The sequence below is a fragment of the Monodon monoceros genome, unplaced genomic scaffold (genome assembly GCF_005190385.1).
Source record: "Monodon monoceros isolate NGI ecotype Baffin Bay Population unplaced genomic scaffold, NGI_Narwhal_1 Super_Scaffold_14, whole genome shotgun sequence".
NCBI classification, from domain to species: Eukaryota; Metazoa; Chordata; class Mammalia; order Artiodactyla; family Monodontidae; genus Monodon; species Monodon monoceros.
In genome coordinates this window covers 19,077,186-19,096,742 of record NW_021703770.1, presented here as the reverse complement: position 1 = coordinate 19,096,742, position 19,557 = coordinate 19,077,186, and the positions used below count along the sequence as shown (strand labels likewise).

The window sequence follows — 19,557 nt, the reverse complement described above, 5'->3', positions numbered from 1 at the left end:
CAGAAGGAGGCAAGTTCGGCACAGTCTGGTATTAATACTTATTCACTGAGAACTCAAGTCAGAACAACTATGTCCCCCTCAATCATGCCTGAGAGAATGAGGCCAGCGGCGAAAGCTTTCTTGGTTAAATCTGGCCAAGAATGACAAAGCCACCCGAAAGGTTCTTGTCCATCATCACTGCCAATGGAAACAAGGTAAAGGAATTCAGCAACTGAAGCCCTGTACTGGCTGTGCATCAATGATCTTAACTATTAGAAGACAGGACATTTTAATTTGAGAGTTCATGGTAATAACGGGTCCTTTTTAAAACTGGAGCTCTCAGAGACCTAAGGGAACATAAGACACTTTCAGGTCTGGGAAGTTTGCCTCGGCTTTTGCATCCATAATTCAGCTGGTCCAGCAAGTCTTATTCAGATTCTAAGCTGGTGGGCTGCCTTCTCCTTACTCCCACTCTTTAAACAGGTTTGATTAATATTTCTTTACTTCTTAAATCAAGAGCTCTTTTTTCCCCCCAATAGTATCTAGATCTATTCACATTCATTCAGCTCACCCCTGATAATTAAAGTTCAGTAACCTTTATGAAAGGCTACCAGCATAATATCCCTTCAAGTACCCAGGTTTCCAGAATCGTTAAAGTAAAGGCTAACATAGCCTACTATAAATGAAAAACAAAAATCACTCCAAAATAAAAATTGAAGGAAGCAATTGAGATTGATCCTTCTTTGAGCACCATTTGGAACAAGAAAAAATTAATGTGTAATGCACATAAAATTCCACCTAGCAGATATTCCACTTCTTCTGAAGCATCCTATTGCAAAGTGTGCCAATATGATATGTCCAGGTAGGCCTACCTAGCTAGGTTGTCTTTTGTGACATGACTACAATGATTATTTCATGGATTTTTCTCTACAGCCTCAATTTTAGGTAGGCCTACCTAGCTAGGTTATCTTTTGTGACATGACTACAATGATTATTTCATGGATTTTTCTCTACAGCCTCAATTTTGGGTCATTTTGTTGTTTTCAACAAAGGTGATATGGTTCATGTATATGTAAACTTGATTTGTATAAGCCGTTTTGCATGAACACCTAAGTCGGCTTTAAAAAAATTATTTTTAAGATCATATATCCTAACGTGGAGCTGGAAAAAGATATTGTGTGGAAATCATAAGTGGCCGAGTCCTCTATGGAGTTTCTGCATGAAATTCATTACATGGTTGGCAGGCACTGTACTCTCTGGTCTTGGCTTCTTCCCAGTTCATGTTGGCTGACTTCGGGACTCCTGGTTATCATTGAAGTTGACTGAGATATAACTCCTGAGGTCCTACAGAGATGGCTATGATTTGTCAACTTGCTGTGAAATACAACTCTTGCCTAAGTGAATTAAAATTACATCTTACTGTTGGGCCTTGCTGATTTGCTAAGCATTGTTCTGTTCCCAGATGTAGGTTCAAAATGGGACAAGAACATACTGGCCAGCATTCCAAAGAGATGTGCTCTGAGAATGACATAAAATGAAACCTTGGAGATTTCAAGTGGCTGAAAAGTATGTCAGACCCTGTTCTCATTTATAACTACCATCTTTTTTTTTTTCCACATAACATACATTGTTTGTGGAGAATATGCCCTGTGAGTTTTGCGACAGTAAATCGGACAAAACAGTTCCCTCAATCCATTCATGTGACTGACTGGTACAATGAAGGACACAGATCTGCCAGCCAAGATGACAACATGAGTTGCAAGTCGGCTTGGGGGTCATTTAACAAAAACATCACATTCATTTTTGCAAAGGAGAAAGATACAAGAATAATTTGGCACACCTAAATTATTAAATACAAACTTGCAAAGGCCAGATGAATAAGGATTAACTGCTAACCTTTTAAGTTGCTGAGTGTTGCAACTTAAACAGCATGAAACCTATTTGGGCATTTTATAGAAGGAAACGAGTGCAAGCACCATGGACCTAAGAATTATTTTTCAATAAATGCTTAAGAGATAGTCATATCCACTTAGCAGAAAATGTCACATGTATGAGAGTGGGCTAAGGCTGGGTCAAAATGGATAAGAGAGAGATTTAGGGAGCTCTTCTGAGTCACCAGGCTGCAGAGAAAAGCCCGTCTTTCATTGAAGTTCATTGCCTGTGCACCACTCACAACACAGAATCAGGACACGTGGGCTCTGGTCCTTGCTGTCACTAGGTAGCATATCGAGTCACCTCTCCAGTGCTCAAAGCTCTCTCCCTCCTTGCATTCTCTTTGAAAGTTCCTTTCTCACTTCCAGATGTCTATAAAACAAGGATGAGTTCAAGTCTCCTGGATTTACGGTTTCCACTGACCTAAGCCAGGCACTTGAACAGAATTCTGTGATGAGACTTTCTTCTAACCCAATGCTGGAAACACATTTATGAGATGCATGAGAGTTTAGGGGCAAAAAAAAGAAAAAAAAAGTTAAAGTGCTTCTTGTTTATTCAGCATAAGAGGACCCAATAAGTCTTTCTCTTCTTTATTCTCTCTTGCCTCTTCCAAGTAGAAGCAAGCGTCTAATCTCAGAAGTCTCCATCTTTTATAATGGAGTTAAGGGATATATATATTTTTTCAGTTTGTAATTGCAATTTTATAATGATCAGAAGCTCAAAGCAGCATTTCCAGGGACAGAAATGTTCTTTTTAACAAGAAGCACGACTAAACTACAGATTCTACAGATTTAAAAATTAAAATGAAATAAAACAGTATTCACATTTGTTTCTGATTATTTTGTTTGCCAGATTCTCGTTCAAAACACTGTTTGGCTAAAAGTGGTATCAGGGTCCCAACGGTGAGATACACCCTCTGTTTACTTCTCAGCAATCCTCAAGTTCAATGGTGGGAATTTCAACATTATTACTTCTTCTTCAATAGGGAAGCTTCTGAAACGAGGTTTTCACAACCATGAAAAGAGCTTGTCTTGTGACTCCTGCCGAGCCAACGATATACTCATTCTTCCTTTGCCTTGAAACCAAAGCCTTTCCCCAGCCCTAAGCAGATGTGTGTCAGTGGTTGAATGTGTAATCTAACCCACCCCCGTGAAAAGCACTAGGTTACTATTGTGGGTCAATACGTCCATCTCACTAATATGCTGGTGGATTGTTTGCATGGTTCCTTGTGTAAACTGAACATTTCTTAATTACACTAGCGTTTTCTTGGTACTAACTTCCCGCAAGCCTGCAATGAAAAAGATGATCATCTTTATCTCAACATAAAGTTTTCAGTTAGAACTGTCTACCTGGAGGTCATTATACTTCTTCTCATGCAGCAACATTTTAGGGATAAAAGTTCAAGTGGATCTGCAAATTCAAAATGGAAAACAATTTGCTCTGGCAATGCTGAGTCATGAACTTGTCTTAGTTATGCTTGGCTATTTCTTGACATGGGGTAGAGTGACTTATGGTTTTTTCCATGAAGTCCGAGCTTTTCGAAACTTCAGGGCACCCCGCGTGACCGACGGCAATGCTGTCTGTGAAAGAGGAGCAGCAGCTTTGAAATATCCACAACCAACACGATTTTGATTAAAGAAAGAACTCTGGTTTTTAATAGTTTTGATCATTAAAAAAGTTTAAACCTGCATAGCAATCATTTCAAAAATAATTATTTAATGTTCCATAATTAAACTGTACACAACCTAGTCTTGGGACATAGAAGCCAGTGAGGTGAGTCTGGGGCAGTCCTGTGCAGTCCCACGAGTCAGGAGTAGAGTTTCCATTGGCCTTTTTATTTTCCTTTATATTCTTTTTTTTGTCACTTTGATCATCTTAGTTTATTTGGATACTTGGCACAATCTAGCTCCGCTGCTGAGCGGATGTGCACGGGGAAGAGAGAGCCGCTGACCCCATCCTCTGGCCCTTCTTGCTCCCCTCCCCCGACTCGGCCAGGTTCCTCAAAGTCGCTCGATGTCTCGGTATTTCTTCCGCAGAATAGAGACCTGGTCTTTAAAGAGGACGGGGTCGAGCCTCATCTGAGAGTGGATCAGCGGCATGTAGCCAAACCAGCTGGCAAACGTATTCATGCAGCTCTGTCGCTGGGCAAAGTGGTCAGGGTCAGCCCAGCGGGAAGCCCGAGAGGTCTGGGGAAAGGGAGAGAAAGAAGGAAGACGATGAGACAGGCGCCAGGTGAGATGGACACACGGCCGAAAATGAAGTCAGGCTTAACGGGCACGCAGTAGGGCTCAGGGTCTGGCCTGGCCACCACGCGGCCCCATCCACGTGCCTGGTGAAGACGCAAGCATGGATCCGGATTTTCAGCCTCGCCAAAAGATTTTCCCGAGACCTGCCACGTTTCCCAATGCCCCAAACATACAAAGATCCATAGGGACTGACACATTCTCTGGTCCATGAAACTGCTGTGGTCACTAAACATAAAACTTTTCTTTGCACTTGGGAGCAAATGCGATGACTAATAATGTATTTATGGTTTCACAGATAATTTTCTGAAACCCCCCTGTTAATTTGGTTGATTCTGGGTAAGTAGAAAGATGGCTGCCGTCTCTTCAGCTCTCCATGTTGACCCTAAGGTTGGTTAAATATTTTTAGACCATTTAAATGACTGACATTGATTTAAAAGAATGCCTTAAGTGACTTGAGTGCTGAAATTTAAATAGATCAACTAAGCATAATGTCTTTAAAATCGTGTTTTTATGAAACAAGGAAAAGGTGGGCTGCCCAATTATGTCGAAAAAAACCCATAAACTCATTTATGTCAATAGGCCACTGTTGAATGGTGTATATATATGTATATGTGTATGTGTGTGTGTGTGTGTGTGTGTGTGTGTGTAATGTGTTTGCATCCTCATGCATTGCTAGAAAATACTTTCATAGGAAGGTACATTTTGCTGTGAGAATCACTGAGTCACTTTAAAACCACAAGTGTCAACATGCTTGAAAGAAAGCATCGAAGGTAAATACAAATGTCAAGTTATCTCGGAGCAGCAGAACAACAAACAAAACACTATTTGTAAAGTGTTTTCATGAGCTCATTTGAGCTTTGCAGCAACCTGGTCGAGTTATCTACCCAGGTAATAACATCTCCGCCGTACAGATGAGGAAGCAGGTTCAAGGAAGTTAAAATTGTTTGTTCAGGGCTAGAAAGGGGCAGAACTCAGGTTTCATTCTTTACCTTTTGTACCAGAGGAACTCTGCTTGGTAAATCAGAGAGAGCATCAAATTAAGCTGACCAGTTGAGTCCATATCAGAGCCGGAAGTCCCAAAGGTACCTCCATTTTTCTCCTAATTTGGGATGAGCTTGCAGGCCATTTCTGATTGGCCCACTTATTCCCAAAGGGCTAGACCCACTACATCCCGGTGAGTGCTCACATCCTCAAAGGGAAACACCGTCAAGAGCCTAAGCTCATTCTTATTCTCTTACAAATGAAAAAAAAAAAAGAGCCCAAGTGAATCATTCAAGTCTCTTTTTTGCCTCTTGATTTTAACATTTATTTTGGGTCAACCAACATATTACAGAAGATATCCTTCCTGTGTTATAAAGGCATAATTTTAGAGCACGATATCCATTTACTTCACCAATCACACAAACATTCAATAAACTAGTGTATATCATGGGAAGAAGGGGGCAAATATAGCACATATCTAGCTAGATACGTCTAGTTAGACCTAAGCCTAAATTTAGATTTGTTCCAAAAGATGTGTAAAGTCACTAGAAATATTGGTTTGGTAGAATTAGGCAAATCTATGAAAAGAGTAAAAAACCAACCCCTAAGAAACCATACGTTATGAGTTCCACCCCTAATTTGTGTATAACCTCAGGGGAGTCCAGAGGACTCTGAGTTAACAATATTAAAGGAATGGTGTATCTTTAAATGAGATAATAAATATGAATATGCATGGGTACTCAATACATTTTGCTTGAATTTGAAAAGTCTTTCAGTCTTAAAAATGACAAATTCTTGTAAATCCTCTCGCCTGTCCTTTTAGTAGTTAGAGGGAAATAGAATTTTCTACTAGATTCTTTGCTTTGTCCAGTACCTAGTACCTAGACCAATGCCTGATAACCTGTACATATTTGGTAAATATTAAATTATTAAATTTTATAAACTTAAAATCCTGTAAATTTTTTGCTTTTACTAAATTCAGTGAATGAAAAACCATCAATTGTGTTAACATGAGGCCTGGTTACATTTTCCTCTGCAAAAGCTGGATTTATATGTGATTTTCAGTAACTGTTAGAACAAGGTACATGGAAAACCCCCCAAATTGAACTGATATAACTACATAAGTATGTCCTTTTAGGTTGACTCAAATCCTGCTGGATTCTCCATGATTTAACTTGGGTAGACCTAAATGGTCTAATGGTTTTTGATTTCGTACATAGAGTACTGAGCTTTGTCCAAGATGAATAAAAGGACCCTGAGGGGTAGAAGAATAAATAGTGGAAGAAACAGAGGCCGGGATTCAATTCCAAGTTGTCTCTAATCCTGGGTGACTTCTGGCAATATGCTTAAATTCTCTGGGTCCTAGTTTTCTTACTTGTAAAAAGAGAAAGATTATATTTTGCTGAAAGTATCTTTAGTAGTAATCGTTTGTGACTCAACACTGTATTTTACTTTGGCAAACGCTTTCATAGGTCTGACCTCAACGCTGTGAGGTAGATTTCACCATTTCCATTTTGAAGACGGGACAACTGAGTTTTGGAAGGTAACTGACTTGCCTACAGCAACGAAGTGCTGGCTCTAGAACTGAAAACCAAGTACTATGACTCCCCATCTGCCTCCACAATGCGCATCCGACTCAAGAGCAGCCATTAGGAGGCTGTGTTGAGAGCATTACTAGCCACTCAATAAAACACCTAAAATAAACTTGCATAAATTCCCTTTAGGTCTTTAACTCTGGAGAAGAGACGTCTTTCTTATGCCACCTGGTAGGTCACATGAGCGCTTTTATTTTTTTATACAACTTTTATTGAAGTATAAATGTTGTGTTAGTTTCAGGTGTACAGCAAAGTGATTCGGTTATACAGATATATATTCTTTTTTAGATTCTTTTCCATTATAGGTTATTACAAGATACTGAGTATTGTTCACTGTGCTAGACAGTAGGTCCTTGTTGTTTACCTATTTTATATATAGTAGTGTGTATCTGTTAATCCTAAACTCCTAATTTATCTCTCCCCACACCCACTACCCCCTTTGGTAACCACAGTTTGTTTTCTATGTCTGTGAGTCTACTTCTGTTTTGTAAATAAGTTCATTTGTATCATTTTTTAAGATTCCACATATAAGCAATATTATATGGTATTTGTCTTTCTCTGACTTACTTCACTTAGTATGATAATCCCTAGGTCCATCCATGTTGCTGCAAATGGCATTATTTCATTCATTTTCATGGCTAATATTCCATTGCATATATATATATATATATACATATATATATATATATATAAAATGTCACATCTTCTTTATCCATTCATCTGTCGATGGACACTTAGGTTGCTTGCATGTCTTGGCTTTTGTAAACAGTGCTGCTATGAATATTGGGGTACATGGGTATTTTCGATTTAGAGTTTTCTCTGGAGGTATGCCCAGGAATGAGACTGCTAGATCATATGGTAACTCTATTTTTAGTTTTTTAAGGAACCTCCATACTTTTCTCCATAGTGGCTGCACCAATTTAGACAGCTTTTATACTCTTTGACATAAAGATACTCTTGACTTACATCTTCCCAATTACCCACGTCCAAACATACACTCCCTCAGAGCTTTTGCATGTGGTTTGTTTCCCGATATCTTCTCATTATGCTTCCTAGAGGAACAGTGAGTCCTCGTTACCTCAGACTGAGTCACCAGTGAGCAAAGCAAGGGGGGAGAGTTCTCCTTCTCTTACCTGTCCCATCATTGTCTCCTTATACTGTTTCTTCTGGGTCACTTTGATCGGAGGCAATTTTGTCACAGCGGACACCAGGAAATTCATGAGTATGTCCTCACAGTTGGCCAGCTGGTCCACCATGTTCTTCAGGCTGGCTGGCAGGTAATGTGTGTAAAGGTAGTGATAATATCTGTACAAACCAAAGACAGGCTTCAGCAGGGGCCATCATTATCAAATAACAGGTGGTCTTCTTTGTCAGAAACCACATACTCATTCTTTGAATCCCTAAACATGTCATGGTTGATGATGACGACAATTGTCATTTATATGGTAAATACTATATACCAGCTAATGTTCTAAAGTACTTTACAAGAAATGCCTCACCTAATCCTTAGAAGAAACCTATGATGTAGGTACTACAGATAAGGAAACAAGGTACAGAGAAACACACAGATGGAGCTATTGCTTGCCCAGGCTAACTTTAATATTAGGCTGGTTGGTTAGAAACCGAATACTTAGATGTCAGGAGAAGTTACTTACATGTGATCCACATATCATTACAAGTTGCTTTACAATTTTAATTATTGGTTTAATCAGAACTGTGTTCAATACTATCCCATAACTCTGAGTTCAGCAGTAGAACCATTCCATCTTTTCTGGCCTGTAAGCCATGTGTTTCAACACTGTTAGAGCAAAACCCCAATCAATCTGGTGGTCAATCATTATGGAGAACCCACAATTTATTTGAATTATTTCTCACCCTAGTATTTTTTTTGGAGGAATATATAGCATATGTTTACTGGAAAAATCATTTGAATGAATTTGATTCACTGAATGGTGGTGGCGGGAAGAAAGAGGTGGAGTCTTGAGATCAAAATTCAGTCACCCTAAATGCTTATACCTCGTGCATTTCCAACTCCATCCTTGAGATGACAGGATTCTCTATTTTTTTACTAAAAAAGACCAGGTTAAGATTGGTGTGTTCACCTTACTAAGGAGGGGATTTCAATAATGATTGAGTCAGGAACATCAGCCTTCTACACTCATGAATTTGGCCATCTTACCTGAGTCTCCTAGCTTTAAAGACCAAATCTATGCAAAGAGCTCCCAAATTTATATCTCCATCCCTGACTTTTTCAACACACTCTTTTAAATGTCCTTACATGCCCAAGACTGAACTCCTGTATTTTCCCTAATACCTATTCCATCTACGCCTTTCCCCAACTCTGTTGATGGCTTACTACTCTATACTTCTAGCTCTTCAGGTCAAAACCCCTAAGAGTCATCAAACTCTGTACCCAAACTGTCAGGACATCATGCTGGAGCATCTTCAAAATATGCCCACAATCTGATCACTACCTTCCCACGTCTGTTGCTCACTTCCTGACCCAGGCTCCATCATCTCTTGCCTAGATAATGTCAGTCACCTCCTAATAAGTCTCCCTGCTTCTCCCATGGCCCCCTTATAGTCTATCTTCGCCACAGCCTTCACAGTAGATGCCTAAAACATAAGAAGGATTGCTCTGCTCACACCCCTGCACCGGCTCCCCACGTAACTTAGAAGACTGTCAAGTCCTCATGATGGAAAATAGGGTCCTGCATCCGGGATCCCATGACCTCTCTCACCTGCTTGCCCCTCACTCCACTCTGGTCACATCGGTCTTCTGGATATTCCTCCAGCACCCTGTCTCAGGGCATCCTTTCACACTGTTCCCCACGCCAGAGCACTCCTCCTACAGGTGTTCTCCTGGCTGACTTCCTTTCTCCTTTCAAGTCTCCACTCAAATCTCATCCCTTCAGTGAGGATCACCCCCAACCTGCCCCTTCTCCACCTTTGCCCTGCTCTGCTTTGTCTTATCTCCTAAGAGATATATATTTTAATTTATTTATTTTTATTTTATTTATTTTTGGCTGTGTTGGGTCTTCGTTGCTGCACGTGAGCTTTCTCTAGTTGCAGCGAGTGGGGGCTACTCTTCATTGAGGAGCACAGGCTCTAGGCACGCACGCTTCAGTAGTTGTGGCACGCGGGCTTCGGTAGTTGTGGTTCGTGGGCTCTAGAGCGCAGGCTCAGTAGTTGCAGCGCACGGGCTTAGTTGCTCCACTCCATGTGGGATCTTCCCGGACCAGGGCTCAAACCCGTGTCCCCTGCATGGGCAGGCGGATTTTTTTTTTTTTTTTTCGGTACGCGGGCCTCTCACTGTTGTGGCCTCTCCCGTTGTGGAGCACAGGCTCCAGACGCGCAGGCTCAGCGGCCGTGGCTCACGGGCCCAGCCGCTCCGCGGCATGTGGGATCTTCCCGGACCGGGGCACGAACCCGCGTCCCCTGAGTCGGCAGGCGGACTCTCAACCACTGCGCCACCAGGGAAGCCCTGCAGGCGGATTCTTAACCACTGCGCCACCAGGGAAGCCTCTCTCTTAATATATTATAGAATTATTATGTATATTGCCTCTCCCCTTGTTAGAATACAAAACCTGTACGGGCAGATAATTTTTTTCCTATTTTACTCAGCGGTAAATCCTAAGCACCTAGAACAGTGCTGGAGGTGCTCAATTAAGCGTTTACTTTGTTGTTCTTCTACACATTCAGTTACTCAATACACCCTGAGTACGTCTCCACACCTCAGAGTCGCTGAAGATGCTGCTCTACCATAGTTTCTAAAGATGCCATAAGCCAAGAGGTTTTACTGATTTCAAAGATACACGTTGGCCACATCAACAGAATTGAAATGGGGGTTTTCCAAACTAATTTCCATTAAGGTTGTTAACAAGATTTGGCCCAAGTTCCCATCTCTGCAGCAGCCAGAAACTCATATAAAAAGCAATATAAGTCGTCCAAACTCCTCACTTGTGGTAAAGAGCAGCTCCCGTCAACACCATGGAGTAGTCGTTCGTCCACTTGGATGTGTAGCCCCACCGCTCTTTCGAGTTGTCCCAGAAATGGCTGCGTGCAGGGTACCCTACAATCCTCTCGGGGAAGCTCTGCCACACGGTGAACGCAAAATCCACCTGCAGGCAGAACACAAGCCAAACAAGCAATCAACGGTGTTAACAAATGTCAACAAAACATCACCTTCCCCCTGCTAATTCGTAATGTGAAATCCCGGGACTGTTGCAAAACATTAATTCCATGTCTTCATCAGCCAATTAAACTGACTGCTTGACATTTGGCCCCGTAATTATGCACATTTTAATGTTTTCTGTTAGAGAAACTTCAGATTAGTTTGGAAATGAAAGAAGGAAAAAAAATACATTGGTGGATATGTCCTTTAGAAATCCAGTCTACTCAAGCTAAAAAGTCAAAAAATCAGTTGCTTCCCTCCCCCAACCTCCAAAAGATAAGTGACCACTGATTGATGGCAGGCATAAATGCATCTGTTTTATAAACAGGAGCAGATTTTCTATATACATCTACAGTATGAATATAGAGCATACATCATCACCAGCACACAGCAAAGCCAGAGTGACTAAAATCAAAGCATCCACTTAAAAGCCAGAGAAAAGATGTTTAAAAAGCACACGGGTTCTAACAGGCATACAAAGCAGATATCATCAAGAACAGTCATTCAGGCCTCTCAGGTGTGAAGATGCTCAGTGCGAGGACATTTAGAGAACACATCCACATTGAAGAATCACTAGGAATAAGTGGGGACAGGCCAAGATTATTTTTAAAGGAAATGCAGTGAAATGACCTCCTAGTGCTCAAAATAACCCAAAGCAAGTACTTCTGAACCTGCTACAAACTAACATGTGTAATTAACAAATAGTCTGTTTTCAAATGTATAAACTCACTTTTGACTTTCTATGATTCTTTGATGAATGACACATAAAACAACATACAGAAAGTAAAAACAAAACACCCCCCCCCCAAAAGAAACCCAGTAACAGCAAACCATCATATAATGGTCATAATTGTGTAATGCTTATAATACAACAGGCATGGTTGTAAGAACTTACATATTTTAACTCATTTCATCCTCACAGTAGCCCTGTGAAGTAGGTAATTTTAGAGTGTCCAGTTTACAGAGAGGGGAGCTAAGGATATGGAGGTTCAAATAACTTTTCTGAGTTAGTAAGTGGCAGAGCTGAGATCTGAACCCAAGCCATCTGGTTTCAGATTTGGTGTGTACTGTTATCATCGCTTCCCTTCTAGCTCTGTGGCTACAGTGTTGAAAACAATTTATCTTATACAGGTTACACATGCACCCAACAACCTTTGCCCTATCTCTTCTTGATAAGCAAGGCATACGGAATTTTCATTTATTCCACAGATATTTCAAGTCTTGGCACTGTGATGGTGGCTGGGTGGCTGAGTGATGTTGGCGAGTCCAGTTCCTGACCTCCCAGGGGTTCAAAAGCAGAGCAAATAACTGTGCACAATAGCCCAAAGCTGGAAACAACCCAAACGCCATCAACTCATCAATAAATAAACCAAACGTGGTATATCCATTCAATGGAACATTATTCAGCTGGAGAAAGGAATGAGCCACTGATGCGTATGCATGCCACGACATGGACAGACCTTGAAAACACTATGCTGAGTGAAAGAAGCCACACACAAAAGGCCCCATATTGTATGATTCCACTTACAAGAAGTGTCCAGAATACACAAATCCATAGACATGGAAAACAGATTGGTGGCTCCAAAGGATAGGGACTGACTGATTAATGGATACAGGGTTTCCTTTTAGGGTAATGAAAACGTTTCAGAATGAAGTAGAGGTAATAAGCGTATATGTTTGAAGATGGTTAATTTTATGCTATGTGAATTTTACCTCAATTACAAGACAAAGCAAATAAGCCTAGATCAGTATTTCCCAAGCTTTCACCATATGCATAACCATCATCGCTCCTTTTCCCACATTCCCACCACATATTCGATAACTTAGTTAATATTTTTCTTTAAACAGCATACTCTTTTTTTTTTTTTTTTTTAAGCCTCATCCTAGGTAAACATGTCAGTGAAATCCTAGGTTTGGGAAACACTGGCCTGGGTGATCTGTAAGGGTCCTTTTATCTCTGGATTCTTGGGGCTTAGTTAGAAGACACGATTTTTGTAAACAGCCATGAATTTAAATTTTTATGGAGATTTAGTTTGGTGCCCTGACTCAAGATAAGAAAGCCTTAACAATATAGCCTTTTCCCCAAAGCTATAATACCTGGGGGGGAAAAAAGAAGGGTGTTGGGACACACATTAAGGAAGCGTGGGGGGTAAGGGGCGTCTCAAAGTTAAAAGATAGCAGGGGAGTGGACAGTATTTGCCAAAAAACTGAAAGCAGGTCATGATAACCTGCACATCATCACTGGTGTTCAATACTAATGGTGCCAACTGATGGGATAGTACATTATGCAGGCCGTCGTCAAAGAATCAGCCTGGCTGTCAGCACTCGCGTTTTCCATTATCCTCTGAAAAGGAGACGCATACACCGATGGGGGGCGTTTTCACCACATGAATTCCTTACTATCTCAAAGCCATTTCAAGTCATTTCAAAGCAACTCAAAAGTAAATTCCAATAAAACTATCATTCTTGTGATAGTTCTGCTTTCACACAGCTCATTAACACATCAAAGGAGGCAAAGGTCAGCTTATGGCCTCTTAAAAACTAACATCGGTTTTCTTTTGAGAATTTGAAGCAACCCAGATAAGTGTAAATAACTATAAACCAACTCTATCTAACACCCTTTATAGGACACTGTTTAAAAATCTATCCTTAATACTACAGAGAGGCATTTAAACAAGCTAAGAATCCTTAGAGGGGAAATAAAATGAACCAACATCTATTCACCTAAAAAAAAGAGAAACCCTTGTCCTCCACGATGTCAGGCAACATGACTGCTCCACTGTTCAGCCAGAAAAGTAAACAAACCAGACGGCCAGCCTCTTAAATTTCCATCTCATGCTCAACCCATGCTGACTTCTAATTGCTCCATATACAGCACAAGTTCTTCCCAGCATGCACTGAGAGGCTGGAATTGCTATTCTTTGAAAAGAAATTCACCAGCACGTGGCTACATCACAGCAGCTGAAAGTTATTTCACCGTGGGACAGAGAGAAACAAATCCGAGTGTGAGATCAATTGCTCTGTGCCCAGCGGAAGATGAGAGATCAATCAATACTTCAGGTCATAGGGTAACGATTCAGGTATATGCTGTAGTCTTGACTATACGTTTCACATGGCAACGTGCTGCCTTTCCTCTGTTTGCTCTCCGAGATCCACTCTCCGCTCTTCTTGCCATGCCCTACGCCTGAGACAATGGAACTCTGTGGACTGCATAACCTGGTCCTCCTTGCCAGCTGGTCGCTGATTGGGTTAGGTCAATGCACGTTGCTGGCAGGAAAATGGAGGTGGGACAGAGAGAGGACAGTATTTCACCCCTGCTTCCCACCCCAGCTTTGGCCCCAGAGTTCCGGTAGGTGCCACACCCCTCCATGGTCATAGCTCTTGTAGGGCAGCCTCTTCTCCCCAGTTCCCCCTCTCAGGGACACCAGAAACACTGTTTCCTTCCTTCACTTCTTCAGGCCTAGAAGTAGGAGCTGCTTCCAGCTCGTGCCACTCCCCAGGTGCCTCTCCCTCTCCTGTGTCGTCCTTTAACCCCACTCACCTCCCTAAGTCGTACTAAATCCCTTCATTTGAGTCACCTGATTTGAATTGTTTGCTGCCAGGACTCTGGCGGCTACAGGCAGGAACTGTGCAATCAAAGTACCTGGCAGAGACCAGAACAAAGACATCCCTCAATAAATACCTGTTGAATGAATTTGTTCCGGGGATGCCAGCCTCCCTTGCAGGAAACAGGAGAAAAAACGCAGGCTGGAGCGACCCGTTCCTTGTGTTCCACTGCAGTCATTCTCTTTGAACATTAAGCATCTCTCCCCTTCCCCCCCACCGCTGCTTTCTCCTGCCGACTCACACATGACACAACTGGCTGTGTGCTCACACTTTAATCTGCGCAGCACGCATCCCTCCAACATCACTCATTCACCAAGTATTTATAGAGCTTTGGCTGCATAGAAAGACTTTGACCAAGGTGAGGTGCAGGACACGTTGTCCTGGGGTGATTTTGGTTGCCCTTACACAGAACGTCTGCTGAACTCCATTTGATGGAGACTTGAAGCATCCATGGAATTTGAAGAGACACAGAGACTGCTAGCCCAAGTCACCATGAGTCCTGGCTATGTGGGCAGCGGGCCGTTAGAATCAGACTGCCAACCAGGAAAACGCCTGCTGGTAAGTGTCGACATTTAAATTGAAAAGAAAATGATTACGAATAAAAAGGAATAAAAGAAGGGGAACAGGATAAGTAGCTAAGTCTCCAAACTTTTTAGCAGCTACCATGAATAATGTATTTGCGATCTACTACATTTTTGTGTAACTGTCTTTGGTCCCCTCTACGGTTTTAAGTGCGGTTTCAGAGATCAATACTCATTCGAGTTGTAAAAATTGGTTTTCCAGCATAGCTATCTTTCCTCTTCTCTCCCTCCCCCTCACACATTGCTCTGCGCAATCTTATTTTGGGGCACAAATATCTGAACATCTGAAATAGCAGGGATCTCCATCTCAGCCTTCAAGTGAAACCGTTTGCTCTCGTGTGGGTTGAAGAAAATGCACACTTCCAACCCAGATGGAAAAGCTGCCTTTAGAACCCAGAATAGTGTGTTCCCCAACAGAGTCAACACACGCCCACACAGGCGTTAGAAGAATCAGGAAAGATGGGCTCCCGGAGCGTGGTTTCAAGAAAATGCTAAACAGGTGCCCCTGCCCGCCTCCCCTGGGTCCCTCTGCACACCTGCCTGCACCTGCACTGTTTAAAAACAAACAAACAAACAAACAAAAGGAGGGAGGGGTGAGGTGAGGTGCAGCCTCGCAAATGAGGAACCGATTAGCAGAGGAAACAAAGGGGAAAATGCCCTCATCAGGGTGCCAGGTGGCGGCAAGGTGCTCACAGGAACCGGGTTGATTCAAACCAACTCTGCAGGAAGTTTTGAAAAACGTTTTGGGCGTGGCCAAGGCAAGGGCAAAAGAGGCGCCGGCACCTTGGGGTTTGAGGCGACTGCCCGCAAGGCACTCCGCCCCTCCTTGGTGAGGCTGCTTACCTCCGTGGTTGAAAGCACAGTGTCCTCGTCAAGGCTGAGCACGGCGTCTGTGATGATGTTGTCATAGGGCAGAAAACGGCTGCTCATAACCTGGGAGGCAGGGGGAAAGCAGGCAGGAGGGAAGGAATTGGGGAAAAGAGAGGTAAATGGACAGTCTTGTTTTCAGGAAAATTTCCCCCATCGTCAACTTCACAAAGGACACTCCACCACCATGTCACCTCTCGACATAGAAGGCTTCCATTTCCCATCTGTGGAGATTCATTTGGTTCCACCATTACTGGGCACCTACTGTGTACAGACACCTTGCTAGTCGAAGGGAGTACAGAGGTGAGTAAGATACATTCTCTCTCTTGGAGGAGTTCATAGTCTGCAGGGAGACCAAGATGACCAAGAGAACAAGACGCGAATGATCGGTCCTCGCCTGATACGAGAAATGCCAGGAGACCAGAGCATGCAGCAACCAGCTGCTTGGAAGAGCAACGAAAGCCTCAGAGTCACATTGAATCAGGACCTTGATGGCCAGGAATCCACTGGGGATAAACAGAAATGAGGCCTAACAGAAAGAGGGCTCAGTAGATGCAAAGGCACAGAGGGGAGAGCCAGCACTCTGAGGCCAGGGAAGAGTGGATGGACGGAGCAGTGATTCCAAGTGTGGGACACACACCACTGGAAGGCCAGGTCCTTTTAGGAGGTGCAGAGACAAACATTTAAAAAGTCTACTCTTTATTAATTTTAGCTCAGAGAAGCAAAAATATATACACATATATATTAGTAGCTATAGCAATAAAAGGTACTAGTAGAATTATTCAAAAATAGTTTCATTAAAGTGAAAAGTAAGCTGATTTAAAGAAAAATACTAAACAATAGAACACGTGGTCCATGGATTTAGGAAAATTGTGAAGGTAGTATAAAGTTTGGGCAACACCAGGATAAGGCATGGTGAGGTGAGTGTACGTGTGTGTGTGTGTGTGTGTGTGTGTGTGTGTGTGTGTGTGGTGAGGGTTTGGGGGGTGAGGGGATCAGTTGAAAAATTGAGACCGAAGAGACTACCCTATGACAGTCCCAGCATGAACTTCTGTGTTGAAGTTTCTGTAGAATACCTAATAAGAATGATGATATAAGAATAACTAACATTTTTTAAAACATTTACTCTGTGTCAGGGAATGTTCCAAGTTCTTATTTATTTATTTGGGCTGTGCCGGGTCTTAGTTGCAGCACGCAGGACCTTCATTTTGTGACATGCGGGATCTAGTTCCCCGACCAGGGATCGCACCTGGGCCCCCTGTATTGGGAGTGCGGAGTCCTACCCACTGGACCACCAGGGAAGTCCCGGAAATGTTCCAAGTTCTTTATGTACATCATCTCATTTCATCTGTATAACAAACCCATTTTATAGGTGAGAAAACTAAGGTACAGAAAGGTTGTGTCTTGCTTAGGACGGACCCACCATCGTACCGTCCCAGATGGTGTGATTCTATAGAGCACCTCAGCCCTATGCTATACCTGTCTCGGGGTTGAAAGGACCTCAAAAGTGAATGTGGGCACACATGGCAATCTCACATTCACCACTTCCTCTGGAAGGTATGTTAACTGTTGTGCCATCCTCTCTCAATTCCTACGCGGAGACTGAGAGAGGAGACACTTGCCATCAACTTTCAAGGCACAAAGGCCAGGGAATGAAGCAGTTGGATGCTAGAGACAAAGGGAAGAGGGAGGCACTTAGCCCAGCCGCCAAGGCTCACAAATCTAAGGGCCCCTCCCCACACCACCCCAAAGAAGCCAAAGCTATATTTACATCAGGGAGCCAGCTCATCTGCAAGCCTCATCTCAGATTTGGTTTACGTGCCGCAGAAGCTACTGGAGGGCTCACGTCATTAAAGGATGGAAAATGCCCACTAGAACCCATCTGTGGGAGCTCAAGGGATATACCTACACTCCAGGCTCTGCTCCTACCCATCTGCCACCTGGGTCAAGTGTTCTTTTCTCTTTCTCAGTCTTCCAAAATAAAATACAAAAGCGATCAGCGACCCCACATACACAGGGCTAGAAATCTCAGCCTGAAGCAATTCTCCCGACACCGTTTACATGTCCACTAACTAAGGCAGGAGTTATTAGTTGCCAGCTCAGGGATGCCCTGACCTTTCCCTTGTTAAGCCTACAGGGGAGAGCTGCAGTGACAAGGCCTATAAATTCAAAATAGAATTTTCCAACCAAAGCAGCAAACACATCAATTTTAAACTCAAGGCTAGACATGGAAATTTAAAATGCGGAAGGAGGAGGATATACGACTTCTTTCGCCGTTATGGGCCCAACCACTGGGTTTAAAAGGATCCATTTCCTTTTTCTGAACTTGCTCCATCAATAAGAGTTAAGAGCCCATAAGTCAGCCACTTCTAAATCTAGTGTAGAAACTAGAGGCTCTCTTTCAAATACCCTGCCTCAGCTACGTTCCAAAAGTTCAGTGGATTAGCATGAAAGGAGCCAGTGTCCTTACAAAGTCAATCCTGAGGGAGCTGGGTTTTCCTTGTTAGCTCATTTAAGAAATACTAAGCTACCAGGTAACAGCCCAAACCCTTCTAGAATGAACAAACACAACTAGGAAATGACCTAGGCTCAAGAAGTTCCCTGTCTAGTAGGGAAGATAAGAAATGTTCGTAAGTAACAATACAAAGCGCAATGAGAGGTGGCGTTTTCCATGCGCCTGCCATGCGCACCCGCAGTCCTAAGCGGCAATGCGCTCACATGCACAGCAGCAGAACCATCCGATCCTTTTAGCTGACCCGTGAGGTGTTATGATTTCTTCCATTTACTGAAGGAGGGACTGAGGCACACAGAATTACATAACTTGTCTTAGGTCACATAGAGGCAGTCTGACCCCAAAGCCCATAATACAAACCATCACTTTACAATGCCCCCCGCCCAGAAGAGGAGCTGACATTTACTGAATCCTGAGTGTAGAACAGGTACAGGGCTGAGCACCTGTAATGCAGTATCTCATTCCATCATCAGAATGGGCCCAAGTCTTAGCCCGGGTGCCCTAGAATACAGAGTCTAAAGCAAGACTTAAGTGCAAATGCTTTACCAGGTGGTGCAGTCCCGACGAGGGAAAAGGAACCACGTGACTGACTGGATTCAGTGGCCAAGGTGAAGTCTAGGACTCAACAAAAGGCCAGAAGCCCAGACATAAATACGGCTGGGAGAATGGGAGGTATCTTATAAGACACATGTGATAAAGCCTACAAGAAAGGTACTATTATTAGCATCTTCATCTTAGAAATAAAGAAACTGGGACTACTAGCTGGGAGTGAGAGTATAAAATCAATCAATGAGTCTGTGCATAAAAATGCAGTACGAACCATAGGAGTCAGAATGGCTCCCAGTCGGTCAGTCAGAATGGATCCTACTTGAATATCCTGACATATTCAGAGAGAGACTTATCTACCAGAAGGAGATCTAGTCACCCATGGAAGCATAAAAAAACAAAGAATTTCCAAGTGCAAAGTGAAGAGAACCCATCTGAGCACTGTTCAGGGCCTCAGGCATTGGAACTGGGGAGACAGATATATGGGGTTATAGGCAGGAGATTTTTCTGTGCCAGTCCCTTGTGTGAAACCATACCT

The 19,557-nt window shown here is 42.8% G+C and overlaps 1 protein-coding gene across 1 annotated transcript in view; it reads right to left on the bottom strand.

The window, feature by feature from the left end:
• Positions 1-3,537: 3,537 nt before the first annotated feature.
• EXT1 (exostosin glycosyltransferase 1) overlaps positions 3,538-19,557 on the bottom strand; it is a 291,210-nt gene continuing 275,190 nt past the window's right edge. The window contains exons 8-11 of the mRNA XM_029223239.1: positions 15,938-16,027; positions 10,694-10,854; positions 7,867-8,038; positions 3,538-4,097 (exon numbers count right to left, since the gene is read on the bottom strand). Of these exons, the coding sequence (XP_029079072.1) occupies positions 3,912-4,097; positions 7,867-8,038; positions 10,694-10,854; positions 15,938-16,027 (609 nt within the window). The 3' untranslated portion in view covers positions 3,538-3,911. The remainder of the gene's footprint in view (positions 4,098-7,866; positions 8,039-10,693; positions 10,855-15,937; positions 16,028-19,557) is intronic.